Here is an 18,504-nt window from a genome sequence, read left to right as displayed (position 1 = left end):
TGCCTGCCCCTTCTAGCCTCCTGTGCTGCCCCTTTGCTGAGGCTCAAGACTATGTCTCCCTTGGTCTCTCTTCTGCCTCACCTTTTTGCTTCTGCTCCCTCTCTTGCCTCGGAACCCCAGCTTCCTCCTTGCTCTATTTGTTGCCTTTCTTCTCCTTTCCCTGGCTGCCTCCCCTTCCCCCTGATCTTTGCATTACACAAGATCAATTTTGGTGGTGCAGATGAACAGTGGTGTCTTCATAAATTTATGCACGTGTTTCCTTCGGTCTGAAGCTCAAAACCGGAGATGGGGGATGGGGTAAAATCATGATGTTTTCCATCTTTATTCTGGTAAGGCTTCTAGTGCAGGCATTAAATTTAAATGGAAATGTAACATAAACATATCATGTTAATAGTTATCTTTTTTTCTCCTAACAAAAATATAACTGAATTAATTTTTAGCTCACCAATGACAAACTAAACACATTGATCATTTTCTACTAACTTTTCTATCTCTTGCTAGATGTCCTGTGCCAGCTATGTGCCTGCAGGGGACAATGGAGGATGAGGAGAAAGAGATGGTTAGGGTTCCCAGCAACACTTTCTCTTTGTGCTGTTTCCATTCTTGCTTCCTCAACAAAAGACTTATCCTCTTTTGACCTCTGCCACCATTCAGATAGGTTTTATAGTCCTTTTCAACATCATGGCTGAACATTAACAACTATACGGTGGCACAGAAAGTTGGCCCTGCTAGATAATTTTATTTTAGTCTGAGATGAGTTTGGTAGTAGGGAGCAGACAGAGATACCAATTTGCTTGTATTTTTCTCACAGCCGGATTAGGATAGGAGGTGGGGTATGCTCACTCCTGTACACTTCAATTTTCTGTGTTTGTTTCTGTCCTATACTCACAATGGGAGTTCATCTCTCAGGGGCTTCACCCTGTGTCTAACCCAAGAAACCAGTTGTCCATCCAAAATGATCTGGAGTGTAGGGCCTGGGGTACAGTCTGGGTGGAATCAGTTGTGTAATTAGTTGCATTTATCCTCACTGCGTGTTACCTCCTTCTTAGCAATGTAGTTGTAGCCAGTGGGCTCCATCTTTCTCGGTCTGCTTTATAAACTCTTCCCTTTATTTCAGATGATCTCTGATACCTAATTATAAGCACCAGCCTCCATACAAGCCAACAAGGTTATGGCCCAATATTTATGAGAAACATAAGTTAATAGTGTCTGCTATGACTCTGGGCATAGTATCAGACAATTGGAAGGAGAATATGGCACTGGGTTTTTCGGTTTTGTTTTGTTTTTTGCATTTTTGGGGTTGTTCCATTTGAAACTTGCATTGTAGGAATTGCTGCAGGCTGTCGTTTTTGTCTGTTATCCAGTGCACATTGGCAAGAGTGTTGTGTACTAGACTTTGTGTCTGATCATAGAAGTAGGGGGTGGGAGGAGGTGGCCTTTGAGCCAGACTGTTTTGCTATTCCTTTAGAATCAAAATCATATGAAACAGATGCAGCTTGATACTTTTTTTTATAAATAACATCAGTTTAAATAACTTAAAACAATAAAGTTCAACTATAACTTAAAGTTTAATGCTGTAACAACAGAGAAAGCTTGAATAATGGTGTGTGTGTGGGGAATCAGAAGCCATATGCCCTAACAGGAGTTATATAAAAATATAGGTTATGTTACATAGAGACCCATATGATGATGTCTGAATTTTTACTTCGTCGTTATATAAAAGGTTATTTTGAGGAAAGTGAGATGAAGTACATTTTCCTTATTAATATTATTTTATATACACTATTTTGTAACATCTTTCAGAGCAGCATTAGTTGTTTGTACTAATACATATGAATATATTGCAGTGGTGCAACCTTCATCTTCCATACTAGCTTTATTTTCTGAATAAACAGTACTCCAATTTCAGATTGTTTTAATACTTATACAATTTTGTTTTCCTGGGAAGTATTTAATACTGTTCAGCCTCCACGATTAGTACTGACTTGATCATCTGAACTCTCATTCAAGCAGCCATCAAGTCCACATATTTTACATAATATTTTCATCTGCTTTATTATTATTATTATTATTATTATTATTATTATTATAGCAGCCATGTTTAATTAAGCAGATAGGTTTATTTTAAATAAAATATGATCAGATAATCAAGTCATGACTTAACGCGTAAGGGTAAATTTAATTTAAGAATCTGCAAAGTTACACTTACACTAACATGATTGTACAACTCTTTACAATTTTTTACAACTTTTAGTCACTAAGTCTGATGTAATGTATATCTTCAGTTTTTTTAATAATCAGTCTCTTAAAAATAAACATAAACACCCAAGTCCAGCTTGTTCAGTTTTTCAGTAGTATTCCAGCTTCTCTTTCTTGTACTTTCAAACAGTCCACTTTTTCAAATGAAAATGTTTGCTGGAACTGGTTCTCCATATATAATTAGGATAACTGCAGTGGAAGGAAATGGGACGATGTGTCTTCTTTGCTTGTCTTTGTGCCCTTTTTAGGGGCACCATTCTGTCTCAATGCTATATACATCTCCTTCCCTTTGTGGGTCCAGTTTGCCGAAGCATATGTATTATAATGGTTTTCTTGAATCCGTTCTATGAAGTTGCAGTCTTCATTGCACATTTTCTGTTAGAAGAAGAAGAAAAGAATGGCAACAGATAATAAGATGAACACTGAAATACCTGAGAGGGCCATATAACAACAACAACAAAATCTGATGTTGAAATATGCAACATGCCTCTTAAAAATGTATCTATTTGCTATTTTCTTATGCAAGTATCTTGCACACTTTTAAGGAGGGATAATTTTCATTAACATAAAAATATTCAGACATAATTTGGGTGGAACCCTGGATGATAACCAAGAAAATTGCAGAATTTACATTTAATGTACTGAATTGAAGTGGTTCACATAAATTGTAATGGACCTCAGTATAGAAATGTCCAGGGATGTAGCCAAGGGGGGGTTCTTGGGGTCCGGACCCCGCCTTCCGTTAGAAAAATGAATGGTGTGTGCTGCTGCGCCGCTGCACCCAAGCCCCAATATAATGGTGGCACTTAGTCTGGACCCCCCCTTCCTAAAATCCTGGCTACGTCCCTGAAATATCTTTCTTCCAGCCATTTTGCATCATAAGGTGTACTGTGGGTGTAAGGAAACCTGTTGTGTTCAGTCAGGAGCAGGGCAGAAGATGGCATGTCAGTGGGACAGCGCTAGCAGAACCCAGTGCATCACTTCATAGGGATGACTATGCACTTGAAACTTGTGTGTTGTTAAACGCATCAGGGAGGTGGCCATGGGTGGTATTGGCTGGATCAGTGGAAAAACCAAAAGTGATTAGGCAATTGTCTCAGACAAGAGGAGGGAAAGATGAAGCTGAGCCAAGGAGCTGCTAACAAGCTTGCCAACAGCAACTTCCTGCTTCCTTTTATATGGCTCATGAGAGCCAACGTTCAGTTGATCTCAAGTGAGTGTATTCCAAGGCAAGACAGGGTTGAGGAGCTATTCCCATTGGTCTGTAAAAGCAATAGTGTATAAGCTTCCCCCATCTTCTCACACAAACAGTAGTCACTGTATAAAATGTAATGTGTGTGTGTGTATTCAAAGCATATTTATTGTTTCTACATTAAATACAAGCTGCTACTAATAATGATGCCAGTACCTTTCCATATAGTTTTCCAACCTTGTTCATGGCTATAAAGAATTCACTTGCCACTCCTTTGATTGCCACTATTCCAACTGCTACTGTTCTTATTTCAAGGATACCTGCAAGGAAGAGCAGTGAGGATGTAATCCATCAATTTCTTTCTGACATATCGTAACAAGACAATTTGCTGTACAAAATAATTTCACAGTCTTTTTAAAAGAGACAATCAAGTTGTAAGCAGGGATTTTTAAATTTAGAGTAATGCATAACATACACACATTCTTAATCAAAAGAGCTATGCATGATGTTCACATTCTTAATTTCTTAATTCAAAAATATACTGTGTAAGAAAGGATGAAGAGTTTGGAGTTTGGGTTCCTGTTTATTTACCATTAGTGGAAGATGGTAGCCAGAGTCTGTCCAACATTACTTTATCTCTATTGTAATTGCAATTTTGTATGTATGTTTTAATTGTGACTTTGGAAGCTAGTCTCATGTGGGTAAACAAAAGTGAAGTGTATGTACAACCAAACATGAAATTACAGTGCGTCCGTATCATACACAGGCACCTTTTATGCAGCTTTCACCTTATGCTGAAAGCCACGCGACGGAAGTTTCAATGGTGTGTGTGCCACGCCGCACATCATGCACGAGCCCCAATGTTTTCAATGGGGCTCGAGCATACATGCTATTTGCCTTACGCGGAAGGGTCTGGAACGTCTGTCTCTTCGGGCCCTAAGATACGTAGGGTTTTTTATGTTATTTGATAAAGTTACTATTTATAGTTCACAACAGATGTCTCTGTTTGAAGGAATTCTATGCACTCTGAACAAAGGCAAATACACACTACTTAAGATATTGATTTAAGAAGAGGAAGACACTTATGACCTTATACACTTAGGGAAAATGCTAAAAGGGTCAGGCAGGGCAGATGTGATTGACAAAGGGCCTTCTGTGAAGAAGAAGTAAAAGGTAACCTCAGGTATATAAGGAAGGTCCTGTCACAGTGCTCTTTCTAAGTAGTTTACTTTGACCACTGACAATAAATATTACCCTCACATTGCAATACAGGCTTCATTTTAACTGCTGTGTTAAGTGGCGAATGCTGGGTTAAGATTTTGTAAGTCATGCATATATGCTGAATTCATTTTTCCCCCCAAGATGGATTCAATTTCAGCGTAAAGTTTTAAAATGTGCTGGTACATATGGCTTTGATTTCAATATCTTGACCAAAATCTAAACATAACAAAGGGGTATTATGTATCTTTTTTAGATCATTAGTTGCTGCTCTGACAAATTATTACATTCATAATGTGATACTGTTGTTCTTTGTATTTAAAAAGGCTCTCTTGGATACAAGTAGCTTAATTTTCATTTCCACTATAAGCTCTTTATACTGATTGGATATGTGGAGAATCCTGCTGCAGACCTACTGTAATGCTCTTTGCAGAGCTCTTTATAATTTTAAGGCTACCAGTAAATATAGTGTCACCGCAGCTTCAGTTCACTTGTTATAAATTTTTAAATGTTGACAGCAATAGGAATCCACTGTTCATATGTATAAATTAAAGTGGGAATCATGAAGCCCTCCAGATGTGAGACTGCAAGTCCCAGCAGCTGTAGCCAGCATAGCCAACGAAAAGAGCACTTTTAACAACCTCTGTTATTACCATTTGTCAGATAAAAATATAAAAATGCACACAGAACACTCTGTCCTCCTTCTTACTCCTGAATGGTTGGTGGGATATCAAAAATTTATAACACCTCTTTCTTAGCAATGAGAAGGTAATGAAGACATATATTGTTCTGTATTGTCTGATTATTAAACGAGTGGAATGTATTAGAAGCAAATAGACTGCTTTGAGTCAGTCTGTTAAGAGAAAGGTGGTATATACGTTAATAACACCCTCATGATAAAACTTCTGTAGTTACTAATTCCATGTCAGATTCCCAAAGAGTAACAACATATACCTCTCCTTCAGTACCCATAAGCCTGGAGACATTTTTCCCACAAAGAAAACATACCTAACTATTAGTTGCCAATGAAGAAATATCAGTTCCTTCTCCACTATCAGTATCCTGACCACCAGCAACTATTCAACTTCACAAAAGATTACTTGAATGTAGACACACAAAGATGGTGGTATTCTTGTTGCAATAAGAATGCCAGCATCCTTGTATGTCTGCATGCAAGTCATCTTGTGTGAAACTGAATAGTTGCTGGTGATCAAGGAAATAAGTTATTTCACAACAACATTTTCTCTATGTATGCTCTTAAAATCTGCAAATCTTGTCATACTCCAACATTCCCAAGAAAATTCCCACTTTCAGAAGAAGAAAAAATCTACACTCAGCCTGTGCCATATGTGGGCTTTCCTTATGTGGCTTTCAGCTTATGCTGAAGGTTTTGTGTAAAAGGGGAAATAAAAGTAGTCTTCTGACACCTAAAACATTTATTTTAGCATAAGCCATTTTTTCCCAGCATAATATTGCTAACCACTCTCTACACACATAGGAGAAAATACAAGTTATCACTACAGTGGGCCCTTGGTATTCACTAGGATTTGGTTCCAGGATCCCCCAATGGAAATCAAACTCTGTGGATGCTCTAGTCCTATTAAATGCAATGGCATAGTAAATTGGTGTCCCTTATATAAAATAGCAAAATCAAGGTTTCCTTTTGGGAATATATATATATTCTGAGAGTTGTTTGACAGTGGAACACACACCCCCGGAGTGTGGTTGAGTTTCAATCCATGGATAGGATAAAGAATCCAAGGATATGGAAGACCCCAACTGTGTAACACAGAAAGAAAGAAAACCAAATGTAGAGAAAAATGGAGCCTGAACAAGTCACATTTTTGTATCACAACTCCCACTGTCTGTGCCACTGAAGGTTTCCTGGGGAGAAGGGCTGTTTAACCAGTTTAATTTTGCAATGCCGATAACACCCACATTTTATATGAATGGACTAGTATTCTTCTAAGGAAAGAGGAAAATAATGAATCTATAAGACCTGGCATAATAATATAAAAACATACAGTAGAAGATTATTGCATTACCTTTGCTCCTGGCATAGACTTTAAGAAGGCAGAGCTTATCACTTTCACCTGTCACCCATCGGCAACCTGGGTTTCTTCGGACTTCTCTCACATCTTTTCATGATGGGATTTTCCCGTTCTTGAAAAGCTGCGGCAGAAGCTTGGGTTGCAAATGGACCGCCTGCTGCCCGGCAATGGGTGAATGCGATGAGATCCTCCTTCTTAAAGTTACATCCTGCATCTTACCGTTTTCTCATTCTCATTCTGGTCTTACTGTTTTCTCATTCTTTGCTGCATAAGGCTCTACTAAGGAGATTCACTAAATCTCAATTGTGTCTTTTTTTACTAAAACCTAACAGGTTATGGGGCCCAGAGCAGTTAAAACTAGATTGTTCAGGCTTTTGTTGCTTTTTTATCTTTTGATAAGTGGTTGCTTTCCACTCTTGCGGGTTTTTTCCTACTCATCCCCCCTTTAATCACATGTGTTAGCCAGAGAAGGTTTTTTTGTTTTTGTCTTCTGGGATGTTGATACAGTAGCCCTACTTATCCATGGATTTTTTAATCATGGTTTGAAAATTTCTTTAAAAAGTATACATTCCAAATAGCAAACATTGATTTTCCATTTTATATAAGGGACACCATTTTACTATTCCATTGTACTTGAGCATCCATACATTTTGTTATCCACAGGGGTCCTGGAACCAAACCCCAGGTGATGTTTAATTGCAAATAAAGTTGTGGCCTTTCACTGCCAAAATTATGTGTCAGTCATTTGTCCACCTTCAAACCCCCTTTCCCCTGCAACAAGGGCCCACTGTATTTGCCATTGAGTTTTTTGCCTTTTAACTTTTTGAATTGCTAACCAAGCAAGAATGTCTTCCCCAAATGAACGTAGTCTGCCTAAAGCCAGACTGAAACTAACAAAATATAACTACGCTCAGAGACTGGAGGTTTATTTTATGGCCAAAAATGTTTCTCAACGTTTGGAGACAGAAATCCCAGCACCCAAGAAAGATAAATTACTGTGGATTTAGAAAGACTTGATAGCTAGACACATTCTGCAAGAATCTCTCTCTGATGAGTTACTAGTTTTTGTTTAAGGTTGTACCACTGGAAAAGAAATGCTTTCTAGACTCCAACAGAATTTTGGAAATAAATCTATCAAAACATCGATTGTGTCTTTTGGAGAACAATTACAAAAGTGATTACATTTTTGGGACAATGTTTTTGTGTGACTTTCAGCTAACTGATAGACTTAACATTGTGAAGTCGAAGGCTTTCATGGCTGGCATCCATAGCTTTTTGTGGGTTTTGGGGGCTATGTGGCCATGTTCTAGAAGAGTTTATTCCTGATGTTTCGCCAGCATCTGTGGCTGCCATCTTCAGTGTCGAAATTCACTGTTTTCCTTGTTGGAACATTAGGTGCACCGTTTGATGCCTTTTGGGTAGGCTAGAGGGGAAGGCTCCTCCCAGGAACCAATTAGAGTCATTGCTGCAACTGTGATACCAAGGGGCATATTTCAAGGAATTGCACTCTCTCTAAAGGGTCCACAGTCAGCTCCTGCTGTTGCACAGCACGGCCAGGCTGATTCCAGCAACATGTTTAACAGGCAACAGAGAAGAAGAAATTTTCTTTAAAGGAGGAATATGTACAGTTTCTAAAGTTAATGTTACATATCATAAGTCTTTCAACTCAACAAGCAAATGTGGCTCAGGAACACATGGAGCAGAGCACTCTCCAGCTATGGCTTTGATGTTTTGCTCATCGTGAATCAAAGGCCATCCTTCAACTACTGAAACACGTAGTCTTGTCAAGCCAGGTGTCCCCCATCCTATATTTTTGAATTTCTATTTTAGTTGCTCAATCCAGTACCTTACTCCATGTTGAAATTCATCCTATTAGATTTGGCCCAGCTTTTTAATCTATTATGCGCATTTTTAATATTGATCCTCTCCTCTGGGGTATTAGCTGCTACTCCTAATTTGGTGTCATCTGCAAATTTGATATGCATGCCCTCTGTCCCTTTATCCAAGATGTTGTCAAAGATGTTGAATAGCACTGATCCCAGGACAGAATGCTGTGGCACCCCGCTAATCACTTCTCTCCAGGATGAAGAAGAGCCATAGCTGAGCAGCCTTTCGATTCGGCTGGTTAACCAATTTCAAATCCACCTAAGAGTTGCATTGTCTAGCCCACATTTTACTAGCTTGTTTGCAACAATATCATGGGGGACCTTGTCAAAGGCCTTACTGAAATCAAGACATGCTATATCCACAGTATTCCCTTCATCTGGTAATTGCTGGTATCCCCCCCCCCCCCCAAAAAAAAAGAGCTCAGATTAGTCTGGCATGACTTGTTTCACACAAACCTGTGTTGATTATTATGTTTTACTTGCTTTGTTGTGCTAGGAGTTCAAATTCATCTTGTTTTCCCCCCATGCTCTGTGCAGTATTGTGGAGACATCCCTTTACCTGCCTGTGTAAAAATTTCTCCCTCCCACTGTTAGGTCCTTGCACCATTTGCGTTGTTCCCTGTATAACAGTTTGATTATTACTGTACTGTCAGCTTGTAAACCTGTACAGCTTTCTTTTGGCCTGGTAATGTGGCCTACCTGGCATTACTGTACTTTGTGTACAAGCTGTGTGTACAATCCTGCAGAAGGGTTGTTTGAGTCTGGGACTTATACCAGGCAGAAGTTCTCTGCTAGTGAGAGACTTTTCCCAGCCTAGCTACAGAGCAGTCTTTTGGTCCAGACATGAGAATAGTTGTTGTTTGAACCGTGTCAGAAGCCTTGCTTGATATCCTGGCTGTTCTTACAGCAGACCTACAAGGTAGTGCAATCCTACAAATAAACAGCTTCGTCTTATAGATCTGTTGATAGAGAGTGGATTCCTTGAGGCTGAATTCAGATTCAAGGTGAGAATTGACCCTAGGACTGACCTCAATCACAACTGGGCTGCCCCAGTGCCCTGCATGGGATTTTGGTGAATTTACTCATTGTATGTCAGTTAAAATGGCAGGCCCATGGGCAGGAGGGAAAAGAAAGCAATTTCTTACCACCTGCTTCTCTGGTTTGTAATTTTCTCTCCAATGAAAATGAGACAGCATCTTATAGCATGATTTATGTAAATTTACCTTAAAGAAACAGGCTGTATTGTCAGGTAAAATAGCAGGTAGAATAGATAGTATAGTGCAGTAGAGTGTTGGGGTAGGACTTGGCAGATCAAGGGATAGTCAGGACTGAACTGTGTAACTCATTCTGTGACCTTCAACCAGGCATTCAACAGTGAGCCGGCTGCCCAAGTGGTCTCTGCCCTCCTGGGGCAGAATGTTGGCACATACACTATTTAGGACAATTGTAAAATAAGGAACTGTGCCTTAAGAGAAAAATATGTACATTCTAGATTTGTTGGCTGGGACAGGTAATGGTTCCAATTCTACACCTTGTACACGTGGTTTGGGACTGTCTCTTGGGAGTAGTTAGAATGTTTCTGACATGCTTAGAGGATACCTTGCCCTTGATTGTTAGAATTAATTTTTCCAAATGCTTTTGGCATGCTTAAAGAACCTCTTGCCTTTGGTTAGCATGATGATTTCCCAGAACAGTTTAAATGCTTTAGAGGAGCTCAGAGGACCTATTGACTTAGGTTGCTATGATTCCTGTTTTGATTGTTATGGGTATTTTCCAAGTACTTTTGACATGCTCAAGGAACCTTTTGGCATGCACAGACAACCTCTTGCCTTTGGCTGGTATGATGATTTCCCCAAAATGGAGTTTTGGTAATTTGCCTTGGTGGGAATGACTTGGGCTTGTTCAAGGGCAATGCTCTCCATTCACAGGCTCTGCATGATTTTTTGTGGTAGTCATGGCAAACGGCCTCTTGTGTATTGTGAGCACTATTGACCTCCTTCACATGTTTTGATTATTTGCCTTAATGGGAATGACTTAGGCCTCCTTAAGGGCAAAGAACTGATTTCGACACTTGGCCTAGGATGTCCATCATTTGCCCAGGCATTCATTCCTGCTAAGTTTGGTGAGGTGAGGGGGGGTACTAAATGGCTGAACCTTTAGTTCAAATGAGTTAATAGTGAAATCCAAGCACTTTGGGTAGGGGATTGGGACATTTTCTCCTTCATCCCGGAATCATATTCCAACGGCCTTGGCTCTGCAGAGCAGACAGCATAATTTTGATATGATAGTAAATTGTCTTAATGGCTCTTATATGTCATGGATGCATAATTACATAGTCACTCACTACCACCAAATGTATAAAATTCTGCATTTCAAACATTATGTCAAAAAACAACTGACACATACTTGTTCCTCCTTATGTTAATGCCACACACCACAAAAATTCCACGATATCATTGCCTCCCAACAATCAGTCTTAATGTGACTCTGAATTTTAGTATGTGGGTTTTGAAGTTGAGACACTGGGGACAGGGAAACACTTGGATGGGCAACAGCTAACTTGTGTTTCTAATTAATGGAGGTTGGGAGTGCTTGCTGTTGTATTTTTAAGTTCAGATGACCTTTAAAGATGACACAAGGCCAAGTCAAATCTCTATTCTTGTTTATATGACTCTTGTTAAGTGTAGTTGATGTTGTTTGATCATTAGAGAATTTTGCATCATGGATAGCAATCAAGAATGTATACATTAGCAGAGCCAATGTTGTTTGTAAGAGTAATTTCTGGTGTACTTTATTAACATTACAGATGCATGCTGTAATGATGCATTTAATACACTGATTAACTGACCTATTAAGCGATACTTTCCAAAAGGCAATATAATTTGTCTTCTGGAAGTTTTTAAAATATATATATATTTCTGTCATTTAGGAAAGGACTGCATTTTGTTGTGAGTCACTGCACTATCATTACAAACCTTTGAAAAAGATAATGTAACTAATACATTCATGTTCATAATACTGATCTTTCTGCACTACAAACGTGGATACAATGTGAAATAGGCTGCTTTTTCAAAATGTTTTGAGTTTCTTTTTTCATATTAGCATATTATATTCATGTTACCAGTGCCTGGGTGAGGTATGAATTATTTTGAAGATTTGACCTCTGCTCAAAAACCTTTATGAGTTGCAGCTTGTCTTAAATGCATGTTCCAATGCCAGTCCATAGCGGAGCACTGTCGCAGTACGAAGACGGAAGAAAAAGATGGAAAAAGGAGGAATCAAGAGCTTGAGGAACTGGAAGAGCTCCCTTATGGGAAAGGATTATATTCTTTTCTGTTTGGAAAAGTGTAGGTATGGGGAAGCCTAATGACACAGACACATTACATTATGCACAGCATGGTGAACCATGAGAGGAAGCAGCTTTCCTCTCATAATACATGTATATGGTCTTATTCAATGAATCTGAATGATGAGAGATTCTGGACTAGGACCAGATTATAATGTGTTTGTTGGTACAGATTAGGCCCCAGTTTGTTTTTCTTTTTGGTTTTTTGGGTTAGGGGGAGCTTATGCACATATTTACAATTGCATGGCCACAGTAGCCAGCACCGTTAAATATGGCATCAGTATGGAAAAGTGTGCATGGTTTGCTTGGCATTTTTTAAAAAACCCTAACAGTGGGGTTGGAGGCTAGGGGTTATTTTTTCCTCTTTCCCAAGAAATAAAACCACAACAGACTCTGCTCCCAAGTTGGTGCAAACTAAAGCTCTCTCACACATATTGCATCTATACCCCACATTTAAACCCACTGGGGTTTCTTAGCTGAGAGAGTGTGACTAGCTAACCTAGCCCAAGGTTTCTTGTTAAAGGTTATTCTGAGGAGCTTGCCATTGCCATTCTACGAGGCTGACTGAGGTGTGTGTGTGTCCCAAACAGTGTGACGTAGATGTGCATCATCCGATTGATAGTTGTTGTTTAAAAAACAGAACAATCAAAATTTGGCTCTATTTTAAATCAATATAAATAGTAATGTGAACATCAACAACAGGGTTAAATTCCCACTGAGAGATTCGATCAAAGTAAATAGTGGGAACGTTGATTCATTGAATCTCCCCTGATCTACTCGGCACAAAAATACTAGTGTAAATGCGGCCTGAGATTGTACATTTTAAAGGTACAGTCCATACCAGTTCACGGATTTCTTATCCGTGGATTCAACCATCCATGGCTTGAAAATATTTGTACAAATTTTATAAATATATCTGTACAGTATTATAGTTTTAGTTTTGTATGTATAACTACAGCTGTATGGTTCAGATCAGTTACTTTTTTTGTTGTTGAAAATTAGCTCCCTCTTGTATTATGCCTACTAAATTAAGGCTTTGCCATCAGGCTCAAATGCATTGCTGTGACTGGTCATTCTGCAGAAATAATGCAGTTTGACACCACTTTAACTGCCATGTCTCAGAGCTATGGAATTCTGGGATTTATAATTTTGTAAAGTATTTAATCTTCTCTGTCAGAGCACTCTGGTGCCACAACAAACTTCAGGATTCTATACTGTTGAGCCATGGCAATTAAAGTGGTGTCAACTGCATTATTTCTGCAGTGCAAATACAGCCTCTGACATCAGATCTGTCATAATCTGACTCCTAGAATCCAGTGTAAAAGCAACCTCTGCTTATAATGTGTATAATGATGTATAATAGTCTACAAATTTGTCTAATAGTTCACAAATACATTAAAGATTTTGGCCCTTTTACCTAAATGACAACAGCACGACAGTCCTTTACTCAAAGTAAATCTATTGAATTTGGTGGAGCACTTCCAAGTGTTGTGAGGCATGAGGTCACAACATGTGACTGCTTGAAACTATATACATTTCCTATACCGGCGCTATTTCCTCCTAGGAAGTTGAATGCAATACAGACATATGACACATCACACTATTACATATGTTTTTTCTGTGCAGCTGCTTGCTATGGAAAGCCATGATTGGTTGCAGCTGCACAGTGTGTGAACAGCATATGTACCTAAAGCCAAAGCCAATCACTTGATGTGCAGTTAATACAAACGACAATTTACCTGAGAAATAGACAAAATATGACACAGGTCCTTGCATCATTGGAGCCTGTATAAGGTTTCTTTTTTTAAACAGGGCTGAGCCAACATTTTCCTAAAGATAATTGGAAATCATGAAAGTTTTCTTTTTTGAACTTCAACTGAACTCTTGAAGAATTTTAGCCTTTTTCTAGAAAACGGACTCCCCATTCCTCCCCCCCACACTGTTTTTCTGCCCATGATGAAAGTGAAGAATTTAGTGTGCAACTGTGGATTCAAATTTCATATTATTTAGAGTTATTTCTTAAAAAGGAAAAGGTCTTGTGTCCATTACCCCCACTCTGGTCTTTCTTTATTAGATCACTGCTTGCTTTCATTCCCAGTATTTTGTTAAGGTTCCAGTGTTAAGTGAACTTGAATTATTCACAAGAGAAATTTCTTTTATGTTCTTCCCCCTTAGTCAAAACTTCCACCTTGCCCAGGAGAATAGTCAGCTAAATCATTCCCCGCTCCAGATACACAGTTTGACATTCAGAAGTAGTGTAGAGAATTTGGAGAGGCCATTGTCATTTCATCCTGTTTGTTTCTTTGTTTTATTTATGTGACAAAATGACACAATTGCTTTTGGGCATCCTCTGTCATGGAGTAGACCCCAAATTGACCCCAAAAAACTGAGTCAACTTATCCACAGGTCAATATAAATACTGTACTTTAACTCTCATATATATATAGAGAGAGAGACAGAGAGAGACAGAGAGAGAACCATCCCCTGGTGAAAGGCAAGAGTGTATTCTACCCTGGAAACACTGACCCTCTGTCTACTCTCTCATCCATCCAGCCTTTAGGATGAGCAGAAACAGTTATGCCTGCTGGAATTTTGTAAATTCTTGGGTGACATCTTGTCCTTTGCTTCACCCTTTAGATTAATCCTTTGTTAAATGCCCCTAAGTTTTACCCTCAACATATCCATGGGTCATATCGAAGTCCATAATTTTGGTCTCCAAACTTGCCCTTGATTTATACATGAGGTTGACTTATAGTCAAGTATGTAATTAATAATAATAATAATAATAATAATAATAATAATAATAATAATATCTTTATTTCTATGCCGCTTTTTCAAAGAGATCAAAGCGGTTTACAGATCTGAATATATGATACATTCATTCCTTGTTCTTTTCTCTTTCTGTTACATCTTTCTTTATTGATACCATGACCTTTTTTATTTATGTTGCTTTATGCAATATACATTAATGATAATTATTCTGCTGCTGAGCACTGTTGCTTCCTGAGCACATGCAAACTCATGGCCAAACTACATCTGATTTTAAAAATTGTATGTGTTTACCCCAAATTGGTGTTTCCAGCATGGAGTGGGTGAATGAGCAATGGCTTATTTACCTTCCTGTAGGATTTCCCCCCTCCTACTTAAGGTTGCCCATAGAGAAGGAAATATGTCTGCACATATAGGTTTCAGGATGACTTCTGGCTTTTGGTGTATGTGTGTGTGTGCCTTTTGTGTAAATTCCAACATAGAGACACTATCTGTTTTTGTGCAAGTAAATAGGGAATGCAGTAAGGTGCCTTGTGCTGTTTCAAACTCTGGGTTCATCTAGCTCAGTATTGTAAATTCACTCAGACCTGCAGCTACTCTCCAGAGTTTTAGGCAACCCCCCCTCCACAAAACCCACTATCTGGAAATTGTTATATTCCCTGGTGGTTTCCTGTACAAGCCCAAACCTGCTTCTGAAATTTAACAGTATTGGTTTATTCAGGCTGGTATGGCATCTGCTACAGATCACCAGCATCCATGCCTGGGGAACTTTTCTTTTTAAGGAAACAGGAAAAATATATAGAACCATAGAGTTGGAAGAGACCACCAGGGCCATCCAGTTCAATCACCTGCCATGAAGGAAATCTCAATCAAAGCACCCTTGACAGATGGCCATCTAGCCTGTCTAAAAACCTCTAAAGAAGAAGAAGAAGGCTCTTCCACACTCCAAGGGAGTGTGTTCCACTGTTGAACAGCTCTTACTGTCAGGAGGTTCCTCCTAAACTTTAGGTGGAATCTCTTTTCCTGTAGTTTGTATCCACTTGTGTGTCCTACTCTCTGGAGCAGCAGAAAACAAGCTGCTCCACCATCCTCAACATGATATTCCTTCAAATATTTAGACAGGGCAATCATATCAGCTTGTCACCTTTTCCTCCCCAGCTCCCTAAGTCTCTCCTTTTAAGACATGGTTTCCAGACCCTTCACCATTTTGGTCACTCTCTTCTGGACACACTCCAGCTTCTCAGCATCCTTTTTGAATTGTGGTGCCCAGAACTGGACATAGTATTTAAGGTGAGGCCTGTCCAAAACAGAATAGAATGTCTAAACTGAACTAAACTGCACATGTCTATTGATGCAGCCTAGAATCACATTGGCTTTTTTAGCTGCCACATCGAACTGTTGTGGCAGAGCTCTTGTAACTTTGCCTTCCAGTCACACTGACACATCTGACACAGGTGCAATTGTAATGCGACTGTTATTATCAACAATGTAGTAGGAGATATGTTGGTGCTATCTACCCTATTGGTATATCTACACTGATATCTGCACTGAAATATGTTGGTACATGTACACTGTAGAAATACTGCAGCTTGACACCACTTTAACTGCCATGGCTCCATCCTGCAGAATCTTGGGATCTGTAGTTTGGTGAGGCACCAGTACTCTTTGGCCAAGAAGCTTAAATACCTTGCAACACTACTATTCCCAGCATTACATAGAATGGAGCTATAGCAATTAAAGTCGTGTCAAACTGCATTGTTTCTGCAGTGTAGATGCACTCTATGTTACCAGTTCAATCCACCCCAGAGGAAAAATCCATGTCCTTGTTCTATTAAACAAGTACTAAATATGTACTGTAATTGATAGGACTTGAACTATTACTAATAAGTGTCAAATTGTATTGACATGGCTAGTGCTGTGCTGTGTAAAAAGGAGTTGCTTTGCCAGAGGCTTCGCTGACGTTGCTACCTTGTGTTGGGTATCCATTGCTTGAATCCTTTTGGTAAACCTACTGATTAATAATAGTAATATAAATTTATTCAGTCTTTGACCAGTATAAACCTACTGATTCAATTGTTAAATAGTCAGCTGACACTTGGGTAAAATCCACTGATTCAATGGTTCTGTTCTAGCAGTATTTCCAAGACAGTTCAGCCCCATATCTTTTTTTCATCTGTTAAAAGTTGGCATAGCACCAAAGAAAGAAAGTGCATTTCAGAAGTGGGTGCAATGAGCACCAAGCCAAAAAATGAACTTCACAAGTGAAACCTGGTTGTAGAAAATTGGCAACGTGTTTATGTGTTCTTTGTGATACAAAATAAAATCCCTTGAACAAGAATTGCAAGTTCCTCGTTTTCGATTACAACTGAACAAGCATCTAGGCCCCAGAACACATTCAGAAACACATTCCATGACACCAAGCTCATGATGCCCTGGCAAATTCATAGGGTCAAAATCTCCATCTCACAGTACACAGTTTTATTTGTTTATTTAACTGTTACTAAATAACACCATTCTGATATTTGAAAACTGCCTGTGCTTGAAGCAAAACTGAAATAAAAATGCTTAAGCTCTTCTCTCTGTCCTTCCTCTCTTACCCCTTTACTATTCTGACTTTGACAATCTCATGATTTTCAACAAAGAATGGGGCAGGGGAAGGGGGTCTACAGAACTCCCTGAAATATTATGGCTTGAGGTTTTTTGTGCTAACTTGTATTTTTAAAAACAAACCAGCAAAACCTTTAAACTGTCCCACTTTAGTTCAGTTTTTGTGCCCTTGTTTAGGTCTATGAGGCATGTGATGGTTGTTAAGTTTATTCACTATCCTGTTTAACTAATTAAGCCATTCATAGATTCCGGCTGCAATCCATTACTATTTTAAGGAGTTGTAAGGGCTTAGTTAAGACATTTTGGAGTTAAGCTGAAGGCGGTTGTATCCAGAGGTTGATCCAGTGTTATTCATATTTGAGTTGGGTGGAGAGTTGCAATCCAGACGATCAGACAGATCTACTACAGGAAAGCCACCCAGATGTCTTTCCTACCTTGCAATATTGGATGAAGCATATGAGCCATCTTCATGGAATGAATTGGAAAAGATGCCAACAAATGAAAGAGACAAATGGAAAAGTTGCAGCAGAGGAAATGGAGCCTCTACTTAAGATCAAGAACAAAACACTTACAGAATTTCCGCAAGGGAAGAATGCTGTTGGCTGTAATTGCTTATTCAAGATTAAACATGATGAACATGGAGAAATGCAGAGATACAAAGCCAAATTAGTTGCCAAAGGATATTCATAAGTTTTTCCAGAAGACTATGATCAAACCTTTTCAACAGTTGTACAACACACCACAATATGAACACTGTTAAGCACTGCAGCAACGAGAAAAATGTATGTTGAACATCTGGATAAAAAGACTTCCTTTCTTCATGGAGAACTTTCTGAACACATTTATATGGAGCTACCTTCCAGCTTTGAAGACAAAAATAAACGTCTCATATAGAATCATAGAATTGTAGAGTTGGAAGAGACCACATGGACCATCTAGTCCAACCCCTGCTATCCAGGAACTCACAATCAAAGCACTCCTGACAGATGGCTGTGCAAAATGGATTAAAACAAGCTGCCAGAACATGGAACGATAAATTGAATAAGACGCTCCTTCAGAAAGGGTTTACCCAAGGAAAGGCTGACAGATGGCTCTAATCAAGATATAAAGACAACAAGTTGACATTTCTTTTGACCTATCCTGATGACTTTATCATTTGTTGTGAGGAAAGAGAAC

The 18,504-nt window shown here is 39.0% G+C and overlaps 2 protein-coding genes across 5 annotated transcripts in view; one reads left to right on the top strand and one right to left on the bottom strand.

Annotated features, from left to right (window-relative positions):
- Positions 1–18,504, top strand: part of FAM227B (family with sequence similarity 227 member B) — a 98,952-nt gene that overhangs the window by 21,860 nt on the left and 58,588 nt on the right. The window lies entirely within an intron of this gene.
- FGF7 (fibroblast growth factor 7) overlaps positions 1,505–18,504 on the bottom strand; it is a 39,900-nt gene continuing 22,900 nt past the window's right edge. For both annotated transcript variants that reach the window (XM_042474802.1, XM_042474803.1), the window contains exons 3-4: positions 3,668–3,771; positions 1,505–2,634 (exon numbers count right to left, since the gene is read on the bottom strand). In XM_042474802.1, the coding sequence (XP_042330736.1) occupies positions 2,440–2,634; positions 3,668–3,771 (299 nt within the window). In that variant the 3' untranslated portion in view covers positions 1,505–2,439. The remainder of the gene's footprint in view (positions 2,635–3,667; positions 3,772–18,504) is intronic.

This window comes from Sceloporus undulatus, chromosome 6, assembly GCF_019175285.1.
Source record: "Sceloporus undulatus isolate JIND9_A2432 ecotype Alabama chromosome 6, SceUnd_v1.1, whole genome shotgun sequence".
Lineage (NCBI taxonomy): Eukaryota > Metazoa > Chordata > Lepidosauria > Squamata > Phrynosomatidae > Sceloporus > Sceloporus undulatus.
Note: the sequence above shows the minus strand (reverse complement) of the source record. Positions and strands in the feature narration are given on the sequence as shown.